General features: G+C 37.8%; 1 protein-coding gene across 1 annotated transcript in view; it reads left to right on the top strand.

Moving 5' to 3' along the window:
* The window catches only part of LOC142349936 (putative caffeoyl-CoA O-methyltransferase 3), a 223066-nt gene that overhangs the window by 188955 nt on the left and 13910 nt on the right, over window positions 1–20201 (top strand). Inside the window, exon 2 of the mRNA XM_075401793.1 lies at window positions 19215–19402. Within this exon, the coding sequence (XP_075257908.1) occupies window positions 19259–19402 (144 nt within the window). The 5' untranslated portion in view covers window positions 19215–19258. The remainder of the gene's footprint in view (window positions 1–19214; window positions 19403–20201) is intronic.

The raw sequence follows: 20201 nt of genomic DNA, 5'->3' as shown, positions 1-20201 counted from the left end.
ATATGTAAGCATTCGAGAGTTCAGCATGCTTTCGGTCTCATCCATGATGGTGTGGAAGACATCTGATGTAAGCCTCTTGCTCCCTAGAATGATCAAAATGATCCGTTTAGCATTTTGGATCAACCGTTCCCACGCACCACCAAAATGTGGTCCATATGGTGGGTTAAATTTCCTAGCTGTGTTCTTTATAAGAAGTTCAGAGGCAATGCATTGATTGTCGAGACTACGGGCGCATCGCTTCAATTCTTCGTTTGCCCCGACAAACGTTTTGCCGTTGTCACTCAGAATAAATTTGGTTGACATCTTCGTGATGCAAAACGTCGGAGGGCGTTGAAAAAGTGTCCGTGTTTAAATCAGGGTGTGACTCAAGATGTGCGGCACGTGTGATCATGCATGTGAAAATGAGGCCGTAGTACTTGTTGAGTTTGTCTTTGGTGTCTTTGATATAGAAAGGTCCGAAGAAATCAATTCCTGTATTAGCAAATGGGAATTGCGAGAGAGTATCAGGAAACCTGCACACTGGTAGTGGCGCCATTAACGGCTGGATATTTTGATCATCAAAACGGCGGCACAAAAACATTGAAATCGGATGCTTAACAATGTTTTCCTGAGGCCGATAACGACGTATCTCTGTTGAAGAAAAGCTTTGACGGCCTCGGTACCTTGGTGTATACAAGTTCGATGCGCTTGCTCAAGATACAAGCGTGTTATTGAGTCTTTGGCATGAAGAACTATTGGTAATTTAGCTAATTGTAACTCTTCAGGAGCAAATTGTAGTCGGCCTTGTGATCTAAGTATTCCGTTTTTGTCTAAGTACGGATTTAGGGATCGAATCTTGCATTTAGAGTCTAGTTTACGTCCTCTTAGCGAGTGAATTGCTGAATGGAAAACTTTTTCCTGTGAAATTCGAATTAAGTGACTGTGTGCTTGGTTGATGTCGTCTGCAGTGTACTGCTCTTTGTTATTTCGTTCCTTCTTAATTCTGAAGAGCAGGTTGTAAATAGTTGCGAGTGTTAACAACAGTTTTGTCCAAGATCGAAAACGGGTTGGGTCAGTGACTGGTTCATTCGGTTTTGATGTACTCGTTGTGTTAACAGAAACTATTTTGTGTGCGGAGTTTCAGTCGGAGTAATGTTTCTTTAGGAAATCAGAAGCCTGTAACCATTTAGAACATAATTTTTCCGGTTATAGGCCACGTGTTCCATGGTCTGCAGGATTTTGATTTGTTGGTATATAATGCCATTGATTGGATTTTGAAGATTCGTTTATTTCTCGGATTCTGTTGGCGACAAACAATTTCTGTTTCTTCTTAGAAAAAATCCAATCAAGAACAACTCGACTGTCTGTCCAAAAATGTGTATCGTGTATCTACACGATTGTTGTCTCTTTTTGAACTGTTTTCAGTAGTCGTATCCCGATTATTGCGGCCTCAAGCTCAAATTGTGGAGCGCTCAACAATTTTGAAGGAGTTACTTTGCATTTACTGATTATGAAGCTGGTTTCTGTTTGTTTTGTGTTATCGTCATAACTTCGTAGATAAATTATTGCTGCCATAGCACAAGTCGACGCATCAACAAAGACGTGCAATTGATGTTCAATTTCCTGTGAACTTGCAAGAAAACTGAGTGCTCGCGAGTGTTCAAGGGGGGGTGATCCGAAATAGCTGTTTAGTATTTTTTGCAATAGTTTATGTAATTTCTCGGGTAGCGGTGTGTCCCATTTTAAACCCAGTTACCTAATTTGTTGCATTACAATCTTGAAGCGTATAGTCACTGGTGACGCAATACCGATTGGGTCAAAAATCGACGCATCAAGACTCAACGGTTTTCTTTGGTTAAACATTGCTGCTTTCTTTGGAAACTCTTCCAATGGTTTTATGAAAAACTTATCATCAACGAAATTCCATTTTTGTCCTAATACGCGAGTGAAATCTTTTGACTCGTCGAAGTCTTCACTTGGAATTTGTTCCAGCACTTCGGGACAATTAGATAAGAACTTGGTCAATTTGAAACCTCCTCGTTGGAGGCATTCTTTGACTTGCATTACAGTGTCTTTCGCTTCAGTGATAGTGGGCAGCGAATGAACGTAGTCGTCCATGTCAAATTCTTTCGCTATTGCTGCAAAAGCTTTGGGAAAAGTTTCTGCATTGTCTTTAGCGCCTTGATTTAGGACAAAGATGGCCATTGAAGGCAAAAAAGTTGCCGCAAAAATCAAGCGAGCAAACTGATATTGCATTATAAAAATGTTTTTCGACCAGAGAAACCTAAGTGCAGATTGATCTTCTTGTTTGACAGCAATTTGCATGAACATACTTTCAATATCTGCAAATATTGCAACTGGATGTTCACGAAAACGTAGCAGTATGCCAAGTAAGCTGTTCAAGAGATCTGGTCCTGTTAGGAGGTTGCTGTTCAATGACTGTCCTCGATACTTTGAAGCGGCATTTGCCACCCGTCCAAATTTTCCCGGTTTGTTCGGATTTTGAACAGGATGATTAGGCAGGTATCATATTTTTTTCGGGTTCAGGTTTTGTCATTTTGACTGGTTTTATGTAATTTTTGATTAAGTCTGTTGAAAGCGTTTGATCGTATTTTTCTTTCAGCGTTGGACTATTACCTAGTCTTTTCTCCAAGCACTTCAGCTGATTAAGAGCACAGTAATAATTTTTCTCCAAAAGGCAAGGCGTTTTCCAAGGAAAACCAATTTCATATCGCTCAGAGTTATGTCGGATAGTTTTCTGAAAAACTTTTAAGGCATCGTTGTCTTCATCTGAAAGAACAGAACTGTTTTCTTGGGTTCCTTCACTTTCAATTTTCCAGAATTGCTCAACTATTTCGCTTAAATGTGGTTCTTCCGTCTGCTGTCTTAAAACATGAGCAATGAAAGGTTTAGTTGTTGTTGAATGATGGTTAATTGTTGATTCTGAAGGGTGGAGAGAAGTTTCATTTTCCCCAGCTAATGTCCATCCCGGTTTGGTTTTCACACCAAACGGTTGAATGATGTTTCCGGGTATTACTTCGGATTGGATGAGTGTAAGCGAAAGTGTTTACACCTAGCAGTGCTCCAACTTTGCCACCAGCAACCTGAGGGAAATGTATGTGGCGGAGATTATTAAATGTGTCACATAATTGATTCAACTCAAATATGTTTGCTGGTGTGACGTTCATTGCTGGCGTGCTGTATGCACGAAATATCTCAAAGCTTTGTCTCAAGGATTTATATGGAGAGGTAATAACTGGCGCTGTTATCTTTGAGAGTGGCATTTCGTTCTGGATATTCACGTATTGGAGTGTAGTAGATGTTTGCGCTTCGCAGGGAAGAGCTAAGAAGTTTGTTATGATGTCAAGCAAGAATGTGAACTAGCTGCCATGATCTATGAGTGCATACGTATCAAAGGCTTTGTTGCCATTGACAAAAGACACCGGCATCAACTGTAGTTGTTCAAGCCAGTCTCTTGGAGGAGACGGCTTTTTATTAACGTAGAAGCTTTGATTATTTGAAAGAGAAACGAGGTTACTCCTCTGAGTATTTGGCTCCTTCGTTTTACCAAAAGATTGTCCTTAGCGACAGTGTTGTTGTTTGTTTTGGCTCGGTGGCACTTCAATTGATGGATTCTGCGTAGGACTAAATGGAGCAGATCCTGTGGAGAATGCTGCTGGCGATCGTTTCACTTGTTTTGAAGGGTCGTGTAGAGTAGAATGATGTCGGCCGTTGCAGGACTGGCAGTTCCTTTGCGAAGAGCAATTTTGTTTGAGGTAATTATTGCTCAAACAATTAGTGCACAATTTGTTTTTGATAACGATTTTATATCGATCTTGTGGTGATTGCTTTTGGTAGTCGGGACAAGTTGCCAAAAAATGGATTTTATTGCAATGGGGGCAATGTCGGTTGCTTTGCAGTTTTCCGTTAGCTTTCGCGTTGTTTGAGGTAGTTACCGAGGATGAACACTCCCTACTAGAAGTGGTTATTTTGTGGTTTAATTGCAGGCTGCAAAACAGCGTTAGAATTGTCTTTGCCAAAAAAGTTTTGGTTATTTGTTTGTGATGACGGTTTATAGTGAGCCATCGGAACACTAAAGTCTTTGACGTAGTCTACGTTGTTTTGTTGTTGTCTAAATGACGTAAAGGATTGCTCGCGATTGATGGTATCGTAAATTTGAGCATGAAATGAGTTGTTGAAAGGAACGAAGTGAAGCTGGTTCAGCTGTTGTTGTGAGCCTATTTTCCGTCCATTTCAACAACATATTGTAAGGCACTTTTTCTTTCGCTTTTTTGAGCAATTTGGAACTCTGAAGGTCTGCCTGAAAGCCAAGTTATTCAAATGTTTGAACTAAGCGCTTTAGAACATTTGAGAATGCGACAAATGATTTTTTTTATTATTTGAATCAGTGGCGTGCCATCACTCGAGTTGATTTATAAAGGCGCTCACTACAACACTTGGGTCTCCAAAATGGTTTCTCAGTTCATTTAGAGCTGTTTCATAATACGCTGGTTTACAGGAGTACGACTCAATGATTTGCTTTGCTTTTCCAGACACTGAGTTTTGGAGATACGTGATCCGATGTGTGTCATTTATACCAGTATTATTATGAACCGTAGAAAAGAAATCGTTAATAAATTCAAGGTATCGCAGAGGGTTGCCATTGAAGTGCGGCAGTGAGAGTGGTGGTAGTTTGATGGCTTGCTTGTTATTTACAACGTTGTTGGCAATGTAGTTTTTGCCTAGGTTTTCTGGAACTGGTGGTGGCAGACGTTGCGGTAATTGAGCAAAATGCGAAGGTTTTGGGTTGCTGTTATCATTAAACATTGCAACTGTTGGACCCGGCGATTGGCAAACTAGATTTTGGTAGTTATTGCTGTTGTTATAAATTGTTGTGGCTGGGGGTCTGTGGTCCAATTGTATAGGATCTGTGTACTCTGTATCTGAAATCGGTAGACATAGCAACTGGTTCACTGATGCAGAATTACAGTCATTCATTGTTTTTGTCCTGTACGGTTGTACAGAATGACTTGGTTTGATGTTATTCTCAATCTCAAATCGAACAAAGTGGTTGCCGAGGAGCTGTTGCTGGTGTAAATTCGGCCAAGACTGCGAACTTCCAGCGATCTGATCTTCTGTATTGTGCGCAATATTCCTCGTTGCGACTGAGTTCACGATGTTAAAAGGCTGGTTTAACAGCTCTCTATTTGCATCATATATATTATTCCCCTTTTCGTTTGACGTCATTGTGATTTGCGAAATACCAGGGTTTATTTGAGTATTCATTTGAGAATTGGACACCGGTACTGTGGGATAACTGTTCCTTACTTTTGAAGGAATCGTAGTTTCTGCCACAGTACAAAAGGAAACTGATAAATGTGAATCTTTTCTGTACTCATGGCGGTTTGCTGTATATTCTGAGTTTGAATATGACACACTTGCTCTTTGAGACTTTGTACATTGATGTCAAATTCTCCTGAGTCAAGTCGCGGTTCATGAGTTTTCGTTTTTGGTTTGAGAACTGCTGGCACTGTTTGTTTGCTACTTATATTATCTCTTGTAGTAGAAAGAATTTGAAATTCCTATTGGTTTTGTGCAGTATAACTTTCTAAACCGATCTGTGTTTCACGGTTTTTCAAAAGTACTTGATCAGTTTGTTGAGCTTGAATTAATAAAAGGGATTCCTGAGGTTGTTCATATGGCCCTGTTACCTGTTGGATGGCATTAGGGGAGATAGTTGTAAAAGCTGACATGTTATCAATATTGTTAGGTACAGGAAACTAATTGTAAGGTTTGTTCTGAATACTAATTTCATTGCCAAATTGACACGTCTGCGGGTACGTATCCTCAGCGGGTGTTTTCTGTTGTTGAGTTATGTTAGGCTCAACATTGTTTTTACTATAACCTGAAAAATGTTCAGCTTTTTGTTTAGTATTTGGAATGTTGGTGTTATGTTGTTTAGTGTCAAAAGTTGTGATTGTGGCTGTTGACGTTTGAATTTTTTGAAAATCAACAAACTTTTTGTTGGAGGTTACATCAACCTCAAAGGAAACGTCTATTGGTTGCTTTGTTGGAAGTAATGTGATGTCTCCCGATGCGTTGGGATTCAGTTCTTCAGTTTGAATTGTGTCAAAGGCAAACGGATTTGTGGATGTATCCAATGTTGGTTCGCTTTGGACTTCTTTGCTGAGAAGGTTTGACTAGTTCTCAGAAATTTTGATAACAGTGGTTGTGTATTGCTGTTTATTGGCAAAAAGAGGGAAGGTTTTGTCCTGGGAGGTATTGGTGGAGGTTAAAATAGAGCTTTAACTTCATTATTGTTGTCCTGAACTGCCTGTGTTGACTTCTCGGTTTGTGTTGGCGATGATCTGTTGGATTCAAGAAGGCGTGAGCTGCACTTCGAACTGACGCCAATGTCATCTCGTAATCGTGTGGACGACTGGCTGAGTTGTGTGTCGTCATCCAGGCTATTGACTTCATGTTCGAAGATCTGCAACTTCGAGAGAAGGTTTGACTGTCTTTCTGTTATTGATGAAACTGTGCTTGGATGAGTGTTTTCGATGAAAACTTTTTCAGCGGCTTTTCTCAGTTCCTCCTTTGTTTCTTTGATGTTGTTTATTCGAAGAGTCAGCGTTCTAAAACTTTTTCTCTGTGAAATTGAAATTTGCAGAAGATCCAGTTGATTCTTGAAATTCATTTCTGACATCTTAAAAAAGTTCAGTGCGATCTGGCAGCTCTGAGTGTTTTTCTTTGTCATCTCGCTGTTTTGATCTCTTTCTATTTTTCGAGTTCTTTCTTAATTGGAGATAGGTAAAAACGGCTTGAAATGTTCCTTGCGGCGCAACTTTTTTGAAGGAAGGGGTTTGAGATGCCCAACACAAATTCAGCAATTAGATCTAATAATGTGTTTTGTTTGATAATTTTACCCAAAGGAAATCCCTCCAAAATCAATTACACTATATTATTGAAGCTAAATCTAGCTTTATGATTTTTTGTTTGAGAAAATCGGAAAACTCTTGAACGTGTGAACGTAGACCGTTTTTTTCAACAGACTCAAATAATTGCTAGTTTTGTTTATGAATTTTTAAACAATAAATTTAGGATGACTAAATAATTGTTACATTAGAGCGAGGACTTTTGCTTTTGATAGTTGCTCACAATTAAACCGCAAATGTTTCATTTCCCTCAAGTGAATGATACCCTAACCAAGTGTGTCTGAGCAAGGAATAGAAAAAAAACTTCAGTTTATTCGTAATTAGGAAAAAGGCGACGCGTTCAGGCAACACGAGCTAGTGAACACAAATTAGGTAGCTTGCAACGAAACTTTTTTGTAGTGAGATTTTTTCTGTTGAACTGTTTCTTTTATTTTTGCTGTTTTGAACACCAAACTGAAGAATCTTTTATGTGAATGTAACATATGAAACTGTCTTTAATCATCAATCGTCATCATCTTTTAAGGTGACGTCTGAAACCAGTTTTTCTACTGTGACAGTTGGTGACTACTGTGGACTTTGGAAAAAAAAACTTCCTTCATCTAATTGGTAACTTCTGTAACCAGGGAAGAAGGGACTTCAACTGTAACTGCTGAGACAGAGGACAAATTAAAAGAAAAATCTGAGCTTTGTAGAAGCCATGTTGACATAAGTATTGATGAAGATTTTGCTATCTGAGTTCGAAAATTGCAGGAAGCGTACAAAATGATTTCGCTTATCAGCTTGCTTTTTGATCAATTGCTTTTAAATACTCTGGCTCATGTAGCTATCACTTTTCAATTACTTTGCAAAAGCAGCAAAAACTTTTTGTTCTGCTTAATTAATTCATTGCTGCTGTTTTAAACTAGCAAAGAGCTTTTCTTTCCAATAAAAAGGCAGCCATTCATCAAGAAAGAAAAAGCGAAAATTTGAAAAAGATTCCAACAAACTTTAATATCTGATTCTGAAAAGGTAAAACTTCTCTATCAAAACCTTTTTGCAGCTTTTTTGTTAGCAAGCGTGTCCTTTCCTAACAAGATAAAACAACACTCGATTTTTGTTTTGATGCGCCTGAGTTTTAACTGCTATCAACACTTTTTTATCGAAAAGTTGCAAAAGAATCAATAATTTTTTGTCCAAAAGTTTGAAATAATGCCAGAACTTTCAGAAAACTAACAGTTGCTTCTTTGCTCAAGCAATGGTGAGAAAAATACCAGTTTTTGAATCAATGTTTTTTTAAGGGGGAACGGGACTTCTTAGGTAACGTCTGAGACCTAGGGCGATCATCTGCGGTAACGTTTGAAACCAAAAACAAATGTCATGGCCTTCTCTAGGTGACTACTGAAACCTATATTTTCCAAAAAAATGTCACAGATTTTGATTTTTTTTCGGTATAGTAAAAAAAATGTCGTCAAAGAACATCCATTGTCATAGAATATCCATTGTCATAGAATACCCATTGTCATAGAACACCAACAAGAAAGAATTCCGCCAACAAGTAAATCTTTTAGAATTCCAGTAACTGTGTGAATTAGAATTCCACCACCAAATTGTCATTAAAAAAACTCAAATTATATTCAATAGAGCGGACGGAAAAAGGGGGATGCCTGTGAGCAAGAAAAATATGTTTATCAGAAGGATTGCAAAAAAATTCGGGCAGAAAAATCACCAAAAAACTATGTACTCTATGTGTAGAGAACATGTTTCTAGTAATGTAAATTCAGTAAGATAATGTTAAGTTCAGTCTCTTTTATCGGAGAGTTACTGTTTTACACGTGTTATTTGGACGAAGTCAAGTTCCCACTCTTTTGGCGGGAAGAAGTTCAAGTTTTTTTAATATTGGCTTTGGCCTTCTTGAATTGATGCATCATCAACAATTGTTATCATTATTTTCTTCTGCTGCTTCTTCTTGTTATTATTATTGTTATTTTTCAATTTCTTTACTTGAGCGAATTTCTAGTAAAATTACTCACAACTCTGTACGGTGAATATAATTAACATTCAAAATTATCTGAAAAAAAAACCAATTGAGCATATAATTCCTCTCCCCACAAAGTGGGGCCGGAACAACGACTGAGGACAGTATCCAGGTTGAGGTCCAGACCCAAATTTAGCTATGATCAGACTCTCTCGAACGCACACCCATGTGTTCCCAGACCAAAATTACAGGGTCTGGACAGGAGTTGGAGCGGAAAACAGTCCGGGCCATGGTCTGATTTAGGCCTGATCCGAGGGCAATTTGGTCTGGAAAGTCTGATCACGGGCGGATTCGAGCGCATTTGAGTCTGATCAGAGGCCGTAACAAGCGCACTTGACTCTTGTCAGAAAAAAGAGTGCCCTTGGGACTCAGCCCTTTTTTTCCTAGTGGCTATGGCTCTGCAACCAGTCAGAGAAAAAGATATGTGTTCTGACCAGAGAGTCGTTTGCAGGTCCTTGCCTAGAACAATCAGGACAAAACAGTCCAACTTTTTTCCTTTTTTAAAAGCGAATAGCAACTGTTGATTCAGACGTTTCTCATAAATAAATGTCAAACTTCCTTTATGGTGCCCGTAAATTTAAGCAATGGCATGCAAAATTCTCAAATTTAAAGTTTCTGTAAATATCTTATATATAAAAATAACTTAATTTTCTGCTTGAGACATCAGTTTTTATGAAATACATATAACAATACTTAAAGTTTCGTTCGCGTTTAAATATGGTCTCTGGTCAGTGGTCACTTCGGTCTGGAAAGTCTAATCAGAGGTCATTTTGGTCTGAACAGTCTGATGAGAGGTCAATTCAGTCTAGATGGTCTGATCATAGCTCAATTTGGATCTGGACCTCAACCTGGGTAGTGAGAAATTTGGGTCCCAACTTCGTCTTTTGTTGCAGCAGAAAGTGATGTTGTGAACTTGTCTTATTTGAACGAAACTACTCATTGCTGATTTCAACTATTCTCACGAAAAAAATGGCCTCAAAGAGCGGAAACAGGAACAGGAAGAAGAAGAAATAATTTCAACAAGAGAAATTGCACAGAATTTGCAAACAGCTCAATCTCTGCTTAAAAAATTTTCAGAGCCTATGGTTTACACTGAGGCTAGCATCAAACAGGATCCTATTGATTGGTATTTTTTGCAAATCTTGTCACCAAAATTCTAATATTTTTGGACGAAATTGTTGTTAACGTTGATAACACAACTAAAGAATATGATGGTAACTTAATTTTTTTTATCGATCACCAAAGAGCAGAAATTGAAACAAAAGTCTTTATGAGCTGAGAGGCAAAAAATATAGCATACCACGGAGCATTAAAAGGACCAATAATTTGTAGTATATTCGTAGCAAATATTAGATTGTTTTTGTATTTAGAGCACGCACTGATCTGATGACAGTGCGAAAAGTGACCACTATGGTGCTTCATTGGGTGTTCCAACTTTTTGGATCAGGCAAAAAATAGTCACTTTTTCTTTAATTATTCAAAGTTATGAATTTCTTTAGATCAGACTTTCCTTAGAACAAGAAAAATGCGCTTAAAATGCGCAGACTGAACCTTTTCTAATTTCAATGAGGATTTCTTCATACCTTTACAATAAAAATCTCAACAATTAAAATGTTTTATATAAAGGATCAGGTAATTGATAATTGAGCTTGAATCATTAAACCAGTTGTTGTTTTTATCTCGAACATATTCACAACAACTTTAATTTATCATTTAGCACCAAGACAATTTTATGGAAATATAATACTTTCCCTCTTTTTACATGTGAATCTCAATTGAAACAGCTGAAGATTGTGACATTTAGTTAAACCAAGAAATATTATCAGCTTTAGAATTTCAAAAGGAACTCATTTACGCACGCGGCAAAAGAAGAATTAATCCAATTCTTCTGCTTCTGCTTGAAAAAGGATTTTTGAAGATGTGTAACACAAAAGAATAGAAATATCATAGAATACTTTCTCAATTTTTGGTGGATGTCGAGATTCAAAAGAGAGCCGTTGAAGAATCATCTCAATTCACAAATAATATAAGTATCCACAATTGACAGACCCATCTATTATTCTTGTATGAGCTCTAAATATTGAATGTACTCTTCTTGCACCAAAATTGAAAACTCAAATCGTTTGTTGCACCGGACAATCTACTTATCCCTATGAACTAATTAACTTGCATGTCATTCAATTGTACAACAAACTTGTCCTTGAGGATCCTTATAGCCGTCAACCAAAACTAAATATCTGCATCTTCATAAGTTACTGCTTAAAAACTATAAAAAAAATCAGAAATGATTTTCTACAACCGATCCGTTGACTAAGAATATTGAATACATGACAAGCAAAGAAGAAAAGACAAATTTGTCAGAATTACCCTTTTTCTACAAAGCAATTGATTAAATCACAACAGACTGAATATTAAGCGAGGGTAAATTTGTTTGACAATGCGTCTATTAAAAAGATCGAAAAATTCACTTGAACTTGACAATAGTGCATTCTGTTGAAAAAATCTGTAATCGCATTAATTGATACGACCAACAAGCTCAACCTATGACCCATTCTGGGGCTCTTTTTGTTTCCTTTGTGTATTGAGAATACATCCTCAACAATGCATACTGAAGCCGAACTAATTCAGTAAGCAAACTTGGAAGAATTATTTCTGGTTTATATGTAATTTATCATCAAATTCCTTTGAAAACAACAATTTTTGAAATTAGCACATCTGACGCACGCAAAAAATACCCAAAAAAGCATCAAAAACTCATTTAACTTGAATAACAAATCTGAAAATGGAATAGAATTCGAAAGTAATCTGTGTTTTAAAGGCGAAGCAGATCACATTCTGGAAAGAATGGCTCAATCATGGCATTAAAAAATCTACGCCCTGGGTGCGTGAACTTCACTCTCAGTACTCACGTCTGTGTCTTCTGCTTTTCTTCGTGTTGTCCTCTCCTACTGAAGCAACCATTGTTTCTTAGCAGGGTTGAGTTTGAAACAATTGTATCCAAAAGACATTGCTTACCAAAGAATTTTAATCAAAAACGAAAAGACTGATTAGTCTTTCCCGGTTTCGGATGAAAAACCCACAGAAAAATAAATAAAAAATCTCCAACCAAATTAGACAAGATAAAACCCACGAAAACAAACTCCCAAGGAAAACAACCCGCGTAAATAAACCTCCAATTGTCTGTCAAAGAGATTTAAAACTAATCAAATTAAACAACACGAATTATATAATAACATAATACAGATACAAAGCAAAAAATTGAAATAATTCTCAAAATGACGTTTACTCAAACAGTTGTTTGAAGCAATTGCTCGCAAATGTTGTAATGGTTGATATTCTTGTGCGGCACAAGCAATTGCTTTTATTTTGCCGTGTTTCTTACTTTCTCTAATTACCTGTATCCCCTTTTGTTGTACCACGGTAGTTTCTTGAAGCGCTTCTTGTCGGTGTTTTGCCTACAAAATTTTCCAAAAATGGGGCTTGTTATTTGAAGCATCGATTCAAATTCGCTATGGAAAGCTTCTATCGCATTGATGGTTCTCGTTAGGGCTTAATCGTTCGATGATATACATTCCACATTGTGAGATGAAAGCATGGTTTTCATCTAGTTCCATTCCTGTTGAGGCAGCCAAGACAAAATTCCTCAAAATAGTCAACAAAATTCAAGGCTTCTCAAATAAGTGTCCAATATATGACAACGGAGCGCAACTCAACTAATTTTCTATATTGAGATTGACAGAAATGAAATAAAAACTATTTACATTAAGAACACTATTTTCATATTGACTACGCAGTTAGTTGTCTCAATGCAATCATGCAATTTATCACACGGAGAGGCAAACCAAGTACAATAACCAGCGATATCGGGACAAAACTTGTTGGAGCTGAGTGAGAATTTGACGGGTATGTTGCTGCATGGAGCGACGAAGGGATCAAAGAACATCTAATTCAGCAAGGAATCAGATGGAAATTGAACCCACGCGAAGACGTTCATTTTAGATGGGTATGGGAACGGTTTGGTGAGAAGTTGTAAAAAGCAACTTGTGTAATGTTTAGGAACAGATCAATCATTGAGGTTTTCTTGAATGCGAGACCGTTGACTCCAGTAAATTCAGCTGTTAATGACATAGAAGCTTTGATCCCCAATCAGTTTTGATTTCAAAAAAGAATGTTTGCTGACCCTACCTACCATGCGCAGAAGAATTTGTCGATCGTCAAAAGTTCTTTCGATAAATTCAAGCCTATGCAAGTCTCATTTTGGACAGATTTCGTAAAGAGTATCTGCCAACGTTGAATTATCGACAAGAATGGCTCTCTATAGCAAACAAAAACCTTAGAGAAGGCAATCGCCTTTAGTTGCTCAAAAACTGCAACAAGCGAAGATAGTGTAATCTGGGTTGAGTAACGGAGGCCATCGAAGGGTCCGACGGAGTGATTTGAACAGCAAAAGTTCAAACACACGATGGAGTTGTTAAGAGACCAGTGGTGAATCTCGCTCTTTTGTAACCAAACAGAAAAGATGTATTCGTGATGGCAAAACAGGGCCGGCAATGTGAAGGCCGATTATAACTAATTATCTCGATCTTTATTTTATTAAAGCAACAAATTTAGAGAAGAATGCAACACAGATTTGTGTCTTTGTAGGTCAACATATTTTGTTTCTAAATTTAATAACACGCAGAACGCTTTATCTTAACATAGAGCGTTACGTCAACTCTACAACGAAATTTTGACATGTAGTTGGATGATACTTTGGATAGACTACATGTTTAACCATCAACTCCTGACGTCACTTTTTGATGGAAAAAGAGACGATTTGGATTTATCTCAACACAGTGGTGTTCACCCAATTAACTGTTGAGAAATGACATGTGCAACGAGAATAGCAGGCTATAGGTTGAACTGAAAGCACAACCACGGAGGAGCGGAAAACTTCAAAGTTTGAATCCTAAATTGATAAAATTGCGGATTGTCACAATCTCACTTAGGCTTTAAAATATTGTGCCTTGTTAACGTGGAACTTATAATTTATCTAATCATCGATTTGGTCTCAAAAAATTAGGTAATATGAGAGAAAGAAAATTAAAAGAGCCCCTGATAGTTAAATATTTTACCAATTAAATTTATCGGAACTTAAAGGGTAGTTATAGCAATCGAATTTATTATTCAGCATACCTGAAAGATAAATTATTTGACTTTTAAAACAACGTTGAATGCGACGGTAATTCACAATATAGCAGATATAAATTTACAAAAGCCAACTGCACAAATCTGTATTCCTACAGCTTGTAAACCGCTAATAACAAACTGGGTGTATAAAATCTTCCTTTTCGTTGATAGGAAAGCAGCCGTTACACAAAAGTTTAAAAGTAATTCCATGCAATAACCTGAAATTGAAACTTTCGAAACCACAACTATGAATAGTTTGCGCCTTGGAGACAGAACCTCACAAATTTTTACATGCTAAAATGGTAGAATCAGACGGCTGGCACAGTTTTCTTTGTCCCAGGAGCACAGGAAGATTCCCTCGCCTTTCCAACGTCAACCAATTGATTAAGGAAAACTTGACTTCAGGTGGTATATTCTTAGTGCTAGAAACAAGTCATCTCTACAGAACAGACGAGAGACCCGAAGGCCTTAGGTTCTTAGCTTGGAACCCAGGCAAGCAGCTTTTGTGGGATATACAGTAGTGGACTCGCTTTTCTCTACTTGCTTTGAAAGTAGATTTGGCTTGAAATCCCAGCTTTGTCTAATAAACGGTCTGTTCTCTTTTTTGGCACCTATCAAACTTGTGTCAGCCGTAAATCAGGTAAAAAAAATAGGTTTTAAACGAAATCTTTAACCTTGAAACCCAAGGCGTTTAGTACATCTTTTCTGTATACGTGTGACACTCACACAGCCCCTTCTTAACAAGAATAGAGTGTACCAACAACTCAAAATCAAATAATTTTTTCATTCACAGATCTTGTTATTCCAACGTCTTACTATACGAATAGTTTGTATCTTCACGTTGAAATTTTAATTATCATTTTTCGTCGTTCATAGGTTTTTCTGCCTTGTCAAGTCCAAATATGTTGTACGCATCTCTCCCTCGTCATTTGTCAGAAAATTATATGCCCGGTTGATGGTCTCTAAAGACTCTTCGTCTCCTTTAGCATCAGGGTGCGTCAACAGGCTCATTCTGTGTTGGTATTTCTTGACCTGATTTTTTCAAGCAGAACTTTATACCAAAAAAGTCTCATATAGCGTAGCAGGTCGGTTCATTATGTTTTTTGTTCCGAATATTGAGTAAACATTTCTCTGTTGCCTTTGTTTTGGCTTTTTCATTTCCAAGAGAAACCTTTTGTCGATAAATGGCCGAATCTTTTTTCGGCATTTGTTCCCCAAATAATGGTTGCAGTGTTCCAGCTGCTCAAGTTCTGACGCAGTTAGTCATTCGTTTTCTCCGTTTTTTTCGTGGTTTGACCCTTTTAGCGGCTTTGATTTTCCAATAGGCCAACTGTTGCTTCAAAACTTTGATAAGTTGCTCTTGTTCAGCATTTCTGCTGCTCAACGAGGTCTTTTTGAAGAGAAGAGTTTATACTCTTTTACTACTCTAACTGCGATCATTGGTTTTGCAGTTCCACTTCAGTCTGAAGAGCAAGTGACTGAATATTTGGGTGCCAGCAGTTCTATTGTAGTCACTTTCGGAGTCCGCAAAAGACAATATTCCATTCGTTACACTCTCGGGGAAATCTCAGAATTGATTTTCCACCATTCTGGCTTTAAGTATACATATTCACCAATTTGTGGGATCTCGTTTCCCACTATATTGAATGAAAAACCCATTTTGTATTCAAAGTTTTTTTATATTTTCAAACTTTAACTCAAGCTTTCTCTCTTTTTTTGGTTTTGAACCCATGAAAACTTCTTTCTTTCCTTTTTTGGTCTCGAACTCAAGACGTTTCCTTTTTCTGGTCTTTTCATTCCAATTCTTTTTTTGGTGTCCAACTCGAAGCGTTCCCTTCTTTCTTTTTGTTCTTGAACTCAAGACATTTTTTCGGTCTCCTTTTAAGAATTCTTTTTCTTCAACCATTTTCTTTTGTTCTCGCCTCCTGCTGTTGGCAATTGCGCTTTAATGTTGTAATTGGTTCGTCTAATATCAACACTGATTCTGTTAGTTCCATTATAGTTTCTTTTTCTTTATCCGGTTTTTCTTGGATTTTGTTCACTTCCGCGCAAAAACTCTTTTGGCCTCGCTCCTTGCGACGAAAACTATTGATTAGCCTGTTAGTTTGGTTAGTCTACAATATTTGCACTAAATTTTCAATCAATTTAACCAGTTGATTGTGTTCATTCTACTGGATGGTAGAAATCCACGGCTTATTGTCCTCCTCCTCAATTATCGTGACAGCTTTTTTGTTACGTGCTCTTTCTAAAGCTTTGTCTAAAGTCATATCAGCGTCACCAGAGTTCTCTCTCATTTCGAGTCGCACCTGACTATTTTCTATGTCTTCGAGGAATCCCTTCAGAATGAGATGTTCTCTTAACTCATTAGTTTGATGGGGGTACGCTTTGAAGGCCAAAGTTTGCAAAAGTATTAACAAACAAATTTCTATGTGACTTCTATATCGTGGCAGACTTTCTGGTAACTTTTTAAAGCAATCTAATGAATATTGAATTGTGAGGAAACTGTCTGACAAATAGAAATTAACTCAATTCACTAGTACGAACATATCCGGGGGGTGCACTTAAGAGCTGTTTACCTTTCCTTAATTCTAGCTTTGATAAGACCTCAGATCCCACGTGGTTTATGAACTTAGCTGTAATGGATGCAAATCCATTACTGGAGGGCAAACATGCCGACATATTACCACAACGGTTGCAGAGCAAGACATGCCGGACTCCCCGATGGGAATACATGAAATTGTGTGCAACAGTGATAAAACAGCTTTCCAGTGGAAGATATTAGACCAGTGTAGCAACCAGTCTTAGTTAATGACACTAGAGGCGCTCTATATTATAACACTGAAACCAGCCATGTGCTCGTGAATAACACTGAAACCAGCCATGTGCTCCGAACTTGTTAATTGACACTGAACTTACAATTCACCCTTGAGACACCAAACGGAAATGGAGACCTGGCATTCCTAGATCTAAACATAAACCTAAACCAAGATAGAACAATCATCTGTCATTGGTTTCAAAAATCAACTGATACCGGCATATTCCTAAATTTCTGTAGCTGTGCACCGTTACAACATAAGAGAAATGGGATTCAAGGGACTGTGCATAGGATTTTCAATGTGACCAGTGACTGGCAATACTTTGACGTAGCTCTTAAGAAAAATCAAGAGATCTGGACTGAAAATCAATACCCAACGGAGTGTTCCTCCAGTATTCTTAATGAGACGTTGGATAAAGAAGTCACAAAGGAAAAGGTCAAGGCAAAAACATCTCAAAAAGAACAACATCTTAAAAAAGTTAAAATTCTTAACAATAGGGAGCCTATACCTAGGTTTTTTGTTCAATGCAGAGGAAATATCACGCAACATCTTGCAAGTAGACTGAAAAAATTTTGTGATATTCAAATCATTTTCACAACAAGAAAGCTAAGAACTTACTTGCCCAGCCTAAAATCACCCTTTGATAAGAATCTGAAATCCCATGTGGTATTTAAATTATATGTAATGGATGCATTTCCATCTATGTTGGCCAAACCAGCCAACACAATACCACTAGAATTTCAGAGCATCAAAAGAAGGATTCCCCTGTTGGACAACACCTTGTTGAATGTTGTGGTACAACGCATAACGTACAATGGGAGATGTTCGTCGCGGGGTTGAAAAGCTAATGACGATAGAAGCTACTTACATCAAAAAACTGAAACCGCAATTAAATACGCGCGATGAGTATCGGGGGCGGGAATTGACATTGAAGTACTGGTTCAAATACAAAAATTTGACTTTTAAAATTCAAAATATATTCTGGTATATGTAAATTCGAAATTTTGTCAAACCCAAGAAGTAAAAAATAAAAACAGATGGGAATGAAAGTAAAAATCCCTTTTCAGGAATAGAAAGCATTATACCCGGGATTTTCATAAAATCCGGAATAAAAACTGAATTGATTTTAGTGTGATAAGTATAAATAAAATGTTGTAAATGTGATGTTAACACTAAATAATTTCAAAAATTCGATGTTATTTTAACTCATTTCTTAGAATTATAGTCAAAGACAAGTTTATATACTTTATAAATGATTTCATTTAATTTTTAAACCTGACGATGAACGCAATGTTCGAAAACGTTCGTTTTAGTTAATCAATTTAAGTTTTATTTGACAATTACTTCTCTGCAACGGAAAGCTTAGTTTGGAGATGAAATTCTAACTTGAAAGCAGGACACGTTAAAAAAACCAAAATTTGAACTGTACAATTGAACAAAACCAAAGTAAGGTAATTTTTGTAGGGTTTTTAATAAAAACATCTCGATATGCATCTGCTACATCAAATCGAATATATAAATTTACTCAGATGTAAAAATTTTGTAGATAGGACTGTAGATATGCAAACATTCCTTTTATATTTCCTTGAATGAGTGATTTTAGTGATTTGCATTTTATATTCTGGCTCTCTATATTAGCAATTTGTAATCTTTATAACCTGACGGTGAACTCAGAGTTCTTAAGAGTAAAAGTTTTAAATTGACAATCCTTTTTTTAAATCTTTCACAAACATAACCGACTGACGTTGGGCGAATTGCTCGCAAACGACCGGCGAGCGGTTGGCTTTGTCGGTAGCTAGCCACGGTTTTTTGAGGCTAGCTTTTGCCTATTTGACGTGGCGTGCAGTGAGCGCACCAGGGGGGGGGGTGCATCGGGGGTCTGATGGGTTGGGAGGGGAGCGGGTCTTCGGGTGCGCGGGGCTCGAACGAAGTGCAGGTGTGGAGATTTTTTTTTTGGGGGGGGGGGGGGTTGAAGTGAGGGGAGCTAAGGTCTCTCTGAGTGTGTGTGTGTGGGGGGGGGGGGGTCAACCTGTAAGAAACGCCCTTCACACCATAAGTATGTCCCGAAATTTCTGTGAATCGCATACTTGGAGACTAGTGAGCTGAAGGGTTCTAAGAGAACTTAATGCCAGCTTGGCGCTACTTGTTTCCCGTTTTTGAGGACGAAAAGTCAAATGGGTCAGAAGAAAAATCGGTCAAGCGAAAAATCGCATAAAGAAGACCAACGAATAATATAATAGCTACAAATTGTTTGAGAGCAATTAGCAAGTAACTTCAACAAGTAAGTTCAGTTTATATTTCAGTTAATTTGTGATTCACAGCTTTTGTTTAACTGAGTAAAGAGCATGGAAAGGACGTACAAATCGGGCTTGAACGAAGGTAGATTCAACTATGTAAATAAATTGGTGATCCATCCTCGGCTGAAAGAATTACACCCTGCTCTGTCAGAGTTGATTAACATATCAGCACAACACCCTAGAGAACGTTGGGTAAGTTTTAAATAAATATATAGGATCTCGTAATTGTCAAAGTCCCACTTGGACTAAGATAAGGTTCGCTCTATTGCGAATCTCGATCATATTCATCCGCGGATCTCGCACGCTCAGGCGACGCGCGACCGTTGACGCATCGATTGGAACTATTGTTGAGGAGGGGAGATTGCTACTCTAGGAGCGCAGTGCTTCTCAACTATGGTGCTTTTCTTTGATTCAATCAGCCCTTTCATAAATCTCGAGTTGATTTATCAATTTTCTGCATGATGTTAGATATACAGAAACACGGCAAAACGCAAACTTCGAAGTTCCTTCTAAGAGGTTGAAGAAGACCGGTAAAAATTTTTGGACACGGACTGCGCGGCTTATGAACATCTTAAACAAGCACATACCTGAGAATGAGTTAACGAAATCAAGACTGACAAAGATGTATTACGAATTCTTTGATAGGAGCTACAATGAGATGGAACCTTGTACCTGGCAAATTCTCTGTCTCTGTGGCTCCTGTACCAAATTGTGCCAGCTGAAAACTGAAGGGTGAATTTCACCCCTGGTCTCGTCCTAAAGCCTATCTACTACTACTACATAATTTACATTTGATGCTAATTCGTTGCTGGGCCTGCAATGATGCTAATTCGTTCCCGCATCTGTGGCCCGCATTTCGGGCCGGTTCGTCCAAAGCAATAAAGACCGAAGACACTAAGGCGAGGTGCTGTTTTCATTGAGCTTTCACAGTGCTGGATGCGACAAACTGCTGGGATGAAAAAATTAATGCTCTAAAGAGCAATTTTTTATG

This window comes from Convolutriloba macropyga, chromosome 11 (assembly GCF_964194025.1).
Source record: "Convolutriloba macropyga chromosome 11, txConMacr16.3, whole genome shotgun sequence".
In the NCBI taxonomy this organism is placed as follows: Eukaryota; Metazoa; Xenacoelomorpha; order Acoela; family Convolutidae; genus Convolutriloba; species Convolutriloba macropyga.
Note: the sequence above shows the minus strand (reverse complement) of the source record. Positions and strands in the feature narration are given on the sequence as shown.